We start from the raw sequence: 11,386 nt of genomic DNA on the forward strand, positions 1-11,386 counted from the left end.
TCATAATTTATTTTCAGTGTATTTGACGTTCATCCTGTGATTAAAAACATAATAAATTAAGTTTCTCAAAACGCTTCAACTGAATATTTACGTACACCTACTCGACTAATTATTTGGGGATCTACTTTCTTGTTTGACTTGATTCATATTATTCTAAAGTGCCCCTGAGTACAATTTTACTGTATTCGTGTTCGCGCCCTCCGCATTTGTATATATGATGTGACGTCACCGCACAGCTGCGAGAGAGCGCATGCGCGCTAATTTCGACTCGAGGAAGTGTGTTAAAGAGGCAACTTCGGTGGCGGTGACGACTTCGTTGTTTCTTCCCGCTCACAGAGTTTTGAATCATCGAGAGTCTTGAAGGAAATGTCGGCGTTTGATGACAACCCCTTCGCCGAGTCGGCTGGCGTCAACCCTTTTAATGTAAGTGCTTTAATTTGAGCTCAAGCGGTGCTCAACGGACGAGCTCGTCGTCTGTGAGTTCATTTTGTAGCCACTAGCCAGCACGTCAGGAAACTTGTTGGGTGGATCTTGGTGGGAGGGTCGTAGCATGCTCTCTCTTTTCCCATTGGGCGAATATGCAGAATTGACAGGCCTTGAACCAATCAGCGCGCTTTGATCGGAAAGCGGGGTGGGATATGACTTGGCTCCAATGTAGGAAGTTAACGTGTAACCAACAAGGAATGTGTCTAAACTTTTAAACTGCGTTATAGTAGTTACCACGCCGAATTGAAAATATTTTCTGGCAATTTGTCTTCGTCTTAAACGACTTCGGGTTGTTTTCGTTGTGAAATCAGGCCACAGGTGGCCATCTCAGGAGTGCCCATTTAATATTGACCACAGTCCTGTTCCTGGAGGAGATGAGCCAATTAAGCCATAAACTTATTAACTTTTCCGCTTGAGCCACACAACAACAGCAAGGACCTTACTCAGAGAATTTTACTGTACAGGCGTGAACAGAATCTAGCATTATGGCGGTCACATGATGTCCTTATGTCAGTGCATCAAAAGCAAAAGTGTTGGATGAAAAGACGCGGTTTGATGGATCAGTGTTTTTTTATTTTACATTCGGGAAAAAAAAATCTTACGGCACATCAAATGAAATGTCACAATAAGAGTAACCACAGGTTGTCATTAGAGAAGGAGGAAGAGCGTTTTAATGATCCTGCCTGTCAATTTTTGTCACTGGCATAGATAAGAAATTTTCGGGGGGTGGGGGGGGGGTCTGCCTGTCAATTTTTGTCACTGGCATAGATAGATAAGAAATTTTCGGGGGGTGGGGGGGCAATTAAGTGAAATTGAGTAATTTCCTGCAGCACACCTACTGACCAATTACAGCTCACTGTTTGGGAATCATTGATTCACGTGAACCACAATTTTGCATGACAATTTAGCCACACTGCAATGTGTCACACGCGTGAACAAACAGCAAGAGTGCGGTACGCGACTGTTTGATTGCTAGGTGGGGAGATGAAGCTAAATAAATAAGATGTCAGCAGCTGGTACATAGCGCACGCCCTCCCCCTGGCCCCCACTCACACAGACTGGGCTCTCATTCATTTGAATAAATAGATTTTAGCTTTAATCCACACAAACATATTGACCCATACAAGTCAACATTTATGGAGGTAAAAAGTGTACCTCCTTTGCCGCTGATGTGTTCTGCGGTGTCTTATCTCACTTCCTGTTTCGCAGAGGTTATGTTTTGAGTTTTCTTGAGTCTTCTTCCTCAAGTCTTTGCAGTGTCATCAAAAGACACAATCTGAGCTCTATCTGGCTGAGGGTTTTTTTTTTCCATTCACTAATAAATTTGTCATGATAAATAGCCTTTGTTTCATGTGCAAGGAATTTCCTTGCAGGAGGTTGAACATCATCCTTTCAGGGCTAGCAAATCATGTAAAACAGTTCCAGAGTCAAACTGTTTATTGACTGTGCAGACAATGTTCAAAGTAACATTGTAACATTTCTTTTAAAGTAGAAGGCAATTTTCTTTACATTACTATGTTCTGCGCACCTCCACTAGTCTAAACACAGCACTTAGATTAATATTGCGTTCGTGGAATGTGAGCGGAGCAGCAAAATCCACCCAGTTTTAGCCATCTCGGGTGTCGGCCATTTTGCCACTCTCTGTCACCTGGAAATGACATCACAGTTGCTCGGAGTTCACCTGTTTTCTGAAGCTGAGCTCCGAATGGTTGTTTCTCCAAGTTAGTTGTTTTCCATTAGTTCTCTTTTGGTCTCGCTTGTACGCAAAACAAGCCCTTTAATTTGCATGTAATCAAAATATCAAAGTCTGATTTTACATGTGTATGTTACGCCCACATTTGCAATGATGGTCCTGTTAATCTCCTGACTCATCCTGGTTGCCTTTTTCTTAAAAGTGAACCCAAACCCCAATCTCCCATCCCTAATTGCTAACCCCTAAACAGAACCAGAACCTAATCCTCTTTCCAAGACGAATGATTCTGTGTGGCCTGTTTACCACTCCTGGGCTCCCTCTAGTGGTCTGCAAAAGAATCACCGCCTAAATCCATTTCAGTTAGCTGTAACTTTTAAATTCAATAAATTATTCTGCGTTTCAAGCCAACTCTAACGTTTACTATGTTACAAATTGCACTTAGCTCTGACCAATCTCTGTCCCGTGAGTTTATTTCATCAAAGCGAGAGAGTGCAAGCAGACTGCAACCTCCTTGACAGGAAGGAGTCAATTGTTGAGTCTGGCTGGGAATGTTTACAGGTGCATCCGGCGCTGATAAGTACGTTTCAAGTCCGCTTCATGTTTTGATGAAATGACCAATCCGCCATGCTGGTTGTTTTCCTACTTTCGGGCTAAAGTATCACAATAGCTTGAAATTGTAGTAAAACCACAAGAGACATGGCCACTTTTTCCGGGAGACTTTCTCCAACGCGGCCCTGGCAATTGTTATCCGAGTTGATCCCAAAGGTGGCTGACAGGCTTTGTCCACACCACGTGTATCCAAGCCTGCCTTTTTACACCCTGCTTTGTGCACTTAATCCACGGAGAAGGACTTCCTCACACCGTTGGAAGCATACAAATGGTTGCAATGGCTTGCTTGGGTAATTAATTTTCATCTTTTGTCAAGATAATGTGAGCGGCGCATGCCTTGATTTTGTTCCAGGACCCGGCCGTCACACAGGTGACAAACTCCACCGTAGAGTCTGTTGACCAGTACAACCCTTTCCCTGCCACAGTAAGACCTTTTACGGCTTCATTCACTTCCATCTCCGCACCCTCCTGACATCTTTGTTTGTATCCTCTTGTCTCTTTTTGTTCATCTGTGGAAATTATTTTTTTCTTTTTTTTTTCCCTCTGGGAGAACCTTGCTAGTCAGACCACTCCAGCCTCCAGCTCCCCCTACCAACCTGCAGTACTGCAGCCGTCCTCAGAGCCCACACCGCAGGTGAGTCACACAATAAGCGCAAGCACATGTTCATACTCCCCCATTTGAATTTTTTGAATTTTCATCAAGTACAGCGGAGTCATCTGCTCATTGCGCAGACCGGCAGTCGTCTCTGCTCCTTTGCACTGCCTCCTCAAGTCGCATCGCGTTACCCGATCATGCGCAAAGTGGACCACGCTGCGGCTCGGTTTACACAATATGATGCGAGTCATTGTTTTACAACTAAATGGTTAAAATATTAACAGAGTCTTTTTTTCTATCGGCCACAACGGCGTTCAAAATACAGCGTGCTAAATAAAGTTGAATTGAAGTGAGTTTAAAAGCAGCAGTCTAGTCAAGCAATAGTCCGAAGGGTCATTTATAATCTATTTCTGAAGGGAACCGAAGGGTACTCTTGATTCCTTTTATACCGTCACCTCCCTGGACAAATTACTTTTTATTCCTTATCGGTAGGTCAGTACAATAAATTGTAATTGCATTTTTGGGCTCCTGGGGATATTGAATGCAGCATATACCAAAAAAATGTAAACTGCATAAAAATACAAAATTCAATAAAAAGGTCTTCAAGGCAAAGAGGTAACGATCATAAAACATCTTCGTACTTCAGAAATATGTAAAAAGGGTCAACAAGACTTAAATGAAAGGGTGCGCATGTCTTCACATGAAATAAATGCGTGATGGATTGTAAAACAATTGAAAGGTGTTCAATCAAAACTCTTAACAGTGTAAAACCAACCACTTAATTAGTCGCTTAAGTCACCTCAAGAAAGAATATTGATTTGATTTTAACACTCAAGATTTTAACCTGTCGCGGAGCCGTTGAGCTTCACTGGTCGTTCGTTCTTGTGTTCCGTATTGGCGCTAACTGCTAAGCAAATGTGGACATGTGCCAAATGCGGTGACTCTCAAATGAGAGATTTGGCTGCCACAAGATCGAAGATGCATTCAAAAAGTCAGGAGGTCTCACTCTTGCTTGGAATGCCCCTTCAATCTGTGTAACGTTAGCTCGTGACTTTAAATGAGCTCAAACGAAGAATTTCCCAAAAGCTTTTTCTTGTCTTCACCTCTTCCCTCCTCCTCCTCAGGCGACCGCCACTGCAGCGCAGGCCAACCTTCTGAGGCAGCAGGAGGAGCTGGAGAGGAAAGCTGCCGAGCTGGACCGCAGAGAGCAGGAGCTCCAGGGCCGAAGCTCCACAGGTTAATCGCGGCACGGCGAATACGGATCTCCGAAAGAAAACATTTGACTTGGGTGTTTCATTTGTTCCGGGACCAATCCCAGAACTCGCTTTACTCATATGTCGAATCCATTTTCTCCATTGAAATGAACTGAAAAGCCTTTAATCGGGGGAAAGAAAAGGATCAATGGGAGTTGTATTCAAAAATAATCCATCATCAAAGAATGAAATTGGATTTGAAAAGTGTGTTTACAGCACATACTGCAGTATTTACCTGTTAGCATCGTGAGCTTTTAAGGGGCGTGGCTTAGTGAGAGAGAGATATTTCATCACTCAGCAGTGGTGGCTCTGAAGCTTGCTTGTAACTAAAAAAAATAAATCAGCCATGTGCCAGCCCGTAACTGGAAAAACTTGGAAGTTGAAGTACTCATAAGTCAAGGTCACACTGTCTGGTCATCAATGTTACTCTGTTTACCGGATCTTAGTAATATTGAATGTTGTCTACTTAGCAAAAATATGCGGTGACCTGCGAAAATTAAATAGCATGTTTTGTCTTTTGCTCCCGCGTGGGGATGCACGCGTGAGCTCTGTCACTAGCCAAACGCAGCAGCAACTACCGTGGCGTGTAAACGGTCGGGAATGAGATTCCTGCGCAGTATTCAAGTTCATCTTGCCTTACACAAAGATTATAATGTCTGTAAACTCTGACATGTGGGCGCTCCAAAATATTGCGTATGTCCGATTTTGTTTCCGAGCTTTGACTTGTTTTGCCCCGTCTGCCTCGGTTCGTCACGTCACTCCGCGTTTCTCTCCGATCATCTAATAAGCGATGCTTTGACTAGAACGTCTGTAAAAGAAAGAGAAGGGTGCGCTCGCCGGTTTGAGTTGTGCACCGTTTGAAAAAAATCGCATCCTGCGAGCTTGGCGTATAACGTGCTGCCGCTCTTGTTCCCCCTGATACCTCCAGGTAAAGAAAACAACTGGCCTCCGCTGCCCAAGAGCTTCCCGATCAAGCCGTGTTTCTATCAGGACTTTTCCGAGGAGATCCCCACCGAGTACCAGAGGGTGTGCAAGATGATGTACTACCTATGGATGTGTGAGTGCACTCGAGAGAGTGATGGCGTTTGTACACGGTTCAAGCACGGCGATCGGCAAACATCCTTCGTTTGGCCAACGTTTAACGGGCCGATTAATCGCCTAGTGGAAACGATCATCATCCATTTTTGGAAATTTTGTGTGCTCTTTTGAAAATGTTCCGAGTGTCCCCATGTCAAGTTTTCATGCAAGTGCCACTCGGAAGCGCGTATGAAGGATGCCTTCGCTGTCACTGACCGCAGCTCGTCCCGCTCCTCCTCTTGCAGTCAACTGCGTGACGCTCTTCCTGAACATGCTGGCGTGTCTCGCCTACTTCACCACGTCGTCTACCTACGGGGTGGACTTCGGCCTCTCCATCCTCTGGCTCATCCTCTTTGCGCCCTGTTCCTTCCTCTGCTGGTACCGGCCCGTCTACAAAGCCTTCAAGTGAGCATATTGAGGATGTTTTTACCTTCTCAAATAAGAGCCATCCTTAAGTTTAGAAACTTCCTGGGGTTTTTTTTGTGTTAATTCCCTGACTTTTAACATTCCCGGATTTTCGCAGCCCTCCGCGAATGTGGTGTCCTTTTATTATTGCTTTTAGTTGAAAAAAATATATATTTTTTCCTTTCTCTTTTAATACGCTCGACATCATTTTCAACTTTTGTGTCAAATTTTGTTTTCTGGCATCCTGAAGGACCGACAGCTCCTTCAGCTTTTTCTTCTTCTTCTTCGTCTTCTTCTGCCAAGTGGTCATCTTCATCATCCAGGCGGTGGGCATCCCCCGGTGGGGCAACAGGTGGGTTGGCGTTACATTTCACATTATTTATTCATTTCACTTTGAAACAATATCTGATTAAAAGTTCAAAACCAGAACAATATATCAAGAACAGCAAAAAAAACAAAAAAAAAAAACAAGCTTGCATCAAAATTTCCCGAAGCTATTCTAAGAAGACTCTTTTTAAGTGGAGGAAAAACATTTAGTGGGAAACTGAAGTTGTCGCATTGTAACTGGAGTGCATTTTCCAGAAACGTGGATGCTTCCTGCACTTCTGCTTTGTTTCTTGACACGCATTACAAAGAGCAACAACCAAAGGAAATGTTGGTCTTTGACTAGACTACCCCCCCCACACACACACACACACACACACACACACACACACACACACACACACACAAAAGAGCCCCAAAAATTCATTGGTATGATGTAGTTGGTGTTCTGCATGACAACAAATCTTCTCCAGCCCTCACCGCTTCTTCTCGTAACAACCCCGCCTTTCATTTTTCTTTTTCTGACCTCTAACAAGATGACAATTGGACCCCCCCCCCAAAAAAAAAAAAAAAAAAAAAAAAACGTTTATTGTATTTTTGGTTTTCCCTCCATAAAGCAATTACTTTCTGTTGCTCTTTTTGTGTTGTTCCACTTTGGAGGTTTCACTGGTCAAACTTTTTATTATATTTTTCTTAACCAACTGTTCTTTACCTGTCTGAAGCAAAACCGACGTGTTTATCTAAAACGTAACCGATGTGTTTGTCGGCGCGCAGCGGTTGGATCGCCGCCTTCTCCGTCATCAAGTTATCCAAAGCGGTGTGCGCCATCATGTTCATTGTGGCCATCCTCTTCACCATCTGCGCCGTCATGTCCATCATTCTCCTCAAGATGGTAAGAAGCCTCAGTGCACCTTATTTTTTGGTCGTTGCAACACATCAATCTAGAATTTGTTTTTTTAATCATACTTTTTTTTTTTCTAATTTGATGCTTCTATGCCATACTTTCTCGTTTGCACCCCCTAGAGGATGTGATCACTCTTGTGTGGTAACCCGTTGTTGAGTCCATACAGCATCCAAATAGCAATTGTATATCGTTTTTCTTATTTAACTTCCATTGTTTATTAGTTTTCTATTTAAATTTTAAAAAATCACTACTTCGTATTTTATATTATTGCTTGGAGGCTGCAGCTTAAGACGTCCAAACATCAAGCTTTTCACACGACTGAAAATAAGAGTACATTCATGAGAAAACAAAAATGTCACAGTAACCCAACAAAAGTGTCATCGAAAGTATAGACACCGATGTGATGATCTTACATCCAATTTATTTACAAATTGACTTCCTCGGTGGGAAATATGGGCCCGTTGAAGAAAAACATGAAGCTGATAGAACTCTCGGCAAGTCAGTCTTGAATGACTCTGCATGGCAACAGGAGGACTTGACGGGTTCAACGTGCCTTCTGCCATCTGGTGGAAGACTCATGACAAGCATATCGAATGTCTTCTTTGCGCAGGTCCACGGCATGTACCGCCGCACCGGGGCCAGCTTCCACAAGGCCCAGCAGGAGTTCTCGCAGGGAATCTTCACCAACAAAACCTTCCAAAGCGCCGCCGCCGGCGCGGCGTCATCCGCCGCGCAGGGGGCTTTCCAGGCTAATAACTAGCTAGCGATAGGCTAACCGTTCAGGTCAAGGTCTTCATCTTATCTGGTTGGGGTTAAAGCGGGCAGGTTTGTGTCCAAGCTTATAATGTGTGGACCTTGAGCAAGGTGAGGCTGCACTCATACTAACACCCACCATCGCGCTGCCAGATGACATCATCTGGAGGGGGGGGCGGGAACCACAGCGGGTGCATTGTGGGTGGAGCGTGAGAGACGGCGACTGATGTCTTCATTTCACTTCGTCTTGGCTTTGTATGTTTTGTGTGCACTTTTTGGCAACGCTCGGCAGTGTAAATTGTGCTTGGCATTTTTTTTTTTTTTTTTTCTCTCTCAGCGTCCATTGTGACATTTTTTTTTCTTCTTCTTTGTGGGTCATTTTTTGGCAATTTAACATTTAGTTTTTGTTGAATCCTAGCAAACATGCTCTCAATTGCTGCACGTGTACCTATCCGGGGAGAAAGTAATATTCCGGAGCCAAACTATTCAAACAGCACGTTTCCTCAAGTAGTGTCTGTCCTCTTAGTTGCCATGTGTATCATTCACAAGGGGGTGGGGGGGGCTGCCTCACTCACTCACTAAATCAAATGTAAATATAAAAACTAATAACTGGAACCATGCTGGGGAAAGAAAGAGAAATAAAATGTTGACTTTATTCTTGAAATTATGACTTTTCTCTATCAGAAACGATTATTTTTTGAGGGGGTACTTCTATCTTCATACAGCCCAATTTCTTTTGTTTTCAGACCTAACATGAAGTTTACAAAAATGCACATATTGTCGCTGCTGCTGCTGAGCTTTGGGAGGGAGAAGGAAAGAGAGAAAAAAAACCCTTTGTGTAGCTGTGATCGAGGACTTGTTGCTGTCCAATGACAGTAGCACCATCTAAGAAGAATACACACCTCCTTCACACAGACCCATATCCATTTTCTTAATACTGTATTGTAAATGATCACACTCGACAGATGTAGAGCTCATTTGAACCCCCGTTGCTAACCAAAGCAGCAGCACCTACCAAAGCATGCAAAAAACTGTGGGAACGTTTTTTTTTAAGCGTCATGCAAAATAATTGACCAATAAAAATATTCCGGAAATATTGCTGTAAAATATTTCATAACATAGCCTATTTATTTCACCGCTATATTAAATAATTAAGGTGATAATTTAATATCTGAACCTTGCTTTTGTTATTAGATGGCATGTTGCTGCGGTTGGGTTTGAACGAGAAGTCTATTTTAGAAGCGGCCTCTGGTGCATTTAGAAACGCTTGCTGTTATCCGAACCGGTTGCTAAGGAGACAAACATACCTCATGTACGTGGAGAACGTCATTCATAAGTTGCATGAAAAAACACTTTTGAATGAATCCAAATTTAAAACCTGCTCTCAGTCCAACAGGAAATGAAGATGTCATTTACACACAGATTTTAAAAAAATGAAGCTGTTGATTGTACGATGTGGGATGTATCGCCGCTGTCATCGCCGGAGAATCACAATTATCTTTTTGCAGCAGATGAATTACTAGAATTTAGCATTTGATCCAGCAACCTGATGGTTATGTGTGCTTTTTTTTTTTTTTTTTTTGTCTCATGTGTTTGCAGAAGTCAGTGCCTTTCGCTATGAATATATTTAATGTAGCAGCGAATAATAAAATGTTTGGCTTTCAATCCCTGAATTTATGAACTGTATTTCTTACCATATTCGACACTAATACATTCAAATGGAGCGAACAGGCCAGCTTCTTTTGAGTCAACAAGTACTCATGTCACACATTTCAAAGATTCATTTACAGCAATAATACGAAACTGCAGTTGTTATTGTCACTAATGCCCATATTGTGCAAAGTACACTTAGTGTCATCGTTTCTTTTTTTTTGTTGTTGTTTTTTTAAGAGGTCGTCCAACAGATGGCAGCATCCATTGATGTGACTCTGCCACTCTTGGCTATGAATGAAACTTGATTTCAAAACTAAAGAAATTGGCTGCTAGTTCAAGTTATTCAAACGACTCTTATGTGAATGTGTCCCAAGGGTGCTGGCAATTTTGCTGAATAATGTGAATGTGTCCCAAGGGTGCTGGCAATTTTGCTGACTCATCTAACGGTGGTAGGCGCTTGGACGTACAGTACTGGGCGAGTACACGATACGACAGCGCGTTTCGTCGGTCTGGAAGATACCTTGTGGTTTCATGCTGCCTCCCATAGGTCAGTCTTGGGTACTACACCAGACATTTGGTTTGGCCGAGAAAACCGCTGATGGATGTGTGCGGTGCCGTTGATCACTTCGCCACACGCGAAAAGAGCGGTTAGCAGCGGCGGACTTAACTGTTTTCTTGCGGTGTGGTGCGGCTCACACTCCAAAAACTGTTTCGTGTTAAAACCTGGTGTTTTGAGGCTTTGAAATCGGAAATCCTGAATAGGTTCGACATTTCCAACTGTCATTTTAGACTAGTTAGTTACCAATCAGATTGTCGAGGAAAAGTCGCCCCTTCTCTCTCGCTCTCCCTCGAGCTTCCACTCATTCGCGCTCCCTCTTTCGCGTTTCTCCTTCCCCTCTCTCCCCCTCATTCACTGTCACTCACTCTCACCTCATCCTCTTGCTCCCTCTCCCGTCTCCTTTTAATTCTCCCTCCTTCATTACTTCCCTCCCTTTCACTCGTCCGTCTCTTTCTCGCCCTCTCCCAACTCTCTATCGCCCCACTCTTCCTCCCTTTCGTTCCCCCTGCCTCCCCTTTATACTCCCCTCATTCCCTATCACTCTCCCCATCTCACTGTCCCTCCCTCACTCAGTCCTTCCCTCTCACTCTCTCCCTTCTTTTCACTCTTTTCTCCTTTTCTGTTCCACTCTTTTCTCTAGCTCTCTCTCTCCCTCCCTCTCTATTCCCCCCACCGAATCTCCCCCTTCCCTCCTTTTCTCACCCTCTGCCTTCCCTTCATTTTCTCTCTTTCCTTCTCTCACTTCACTCCTTCCTTGTTCCTCGCTCATCTTATCCTTCTCTCTCTCTCTCTCTCTCTCCCTCCCTCACTCAGTCCTTCCCTCTCACTCTCTCCCTTCTTTTCACTCTTTTCTCCTTTTCTGTTCCACTCTTTTCTCTAGCTCTCTCTCTCCCTCCCTCTCTATTCCCCCCACCGAATCTCCCCCTTCCCTCCTTTTCTCACCCTCTGCCTTCCCTTCATTTTCTCTCTTTCCTTCTCTCACTTCACTCCTTCCTTGTTCCTCGCTCATCTTATCCTTCTCTCTCTCTCTCTCTCTCTTTCTCTCTCTCTCTCTCTCTCTCTCTCTCTCTCTCTC

The 11,386-nt window shown here is 43.7% G+C and overlaps 1 protein-coding gene across 5 annotated transcripts; it reads left to right on the top strand.

Annotated features, from left to right (window-relative positions):
• The first annotated feature begins 250 nt into the window (after positions 1 to 250).
• Positions 251 to 9,011, top strand: scamp2 (secretory carrier membrane protein 2). 5 transcript variants are annotated; one of them, XR_002168697.1, is made up of 10 exons: positions 251 to 423; positions 3,141 to 3,212; positions 3,336 to 3,422; positions 4,508 to 4,619; positions 5,565 to 5,693; positions 5,959 to 6,118; positions 6,369 to 6,470; positions 7,217 to 7,334; positions 7,957 to 8,157; positions 8,301 to 9,011. XR_002168697.1 is itself a non-coding variant. In XM_019874009.1 (9 exons), exons 1-9 carry the CDS (start codon positions 367 to 369, stop codon positions 8,104 to 8,106), a joined length of 987 nt encoding a protein of 328 aa, XP_019729568.1. In that variant the 5' UTR covers positions 251 to 366; the 3' UTR covers positions 8,107 to 9,011. The 5 variants fall into 5 exon arrangements, 4 of the variants coding, with proteins under 4 accessions (XP_019729568.1, XP_019729571.1, XP_019729569.1 ...); XM_019874009.1 differs by having other exon boundaries at positions 7,957 to 9,011; XM_019874012.1 differs by having other exon boundaries at positions 5,571 to 5,693; positions 7,957 to 9,011.
• The last annotated feature ends 2,375 nt before the right edge of the window (positions 9,012 to 11,386 follow it).

The sequence above is a fragment of the Hippocampus comes genome, unplaced genomic scaffold (genome assembly GCF_001891065.2).
Source record: "Hippocampus comes isolate QL1 unplaced genomic scaffold, H_comes_QL1_v1.1 scaffold298, whole genome shotgun sequence".
In the NCBI taxonomy this organism is placed as follows: Eukaryota; Metazoa; Chordata; class Actinopteri; order Syngnathiformes; family Syngnathidae; genus Hippocampus; species Hippocampus comes.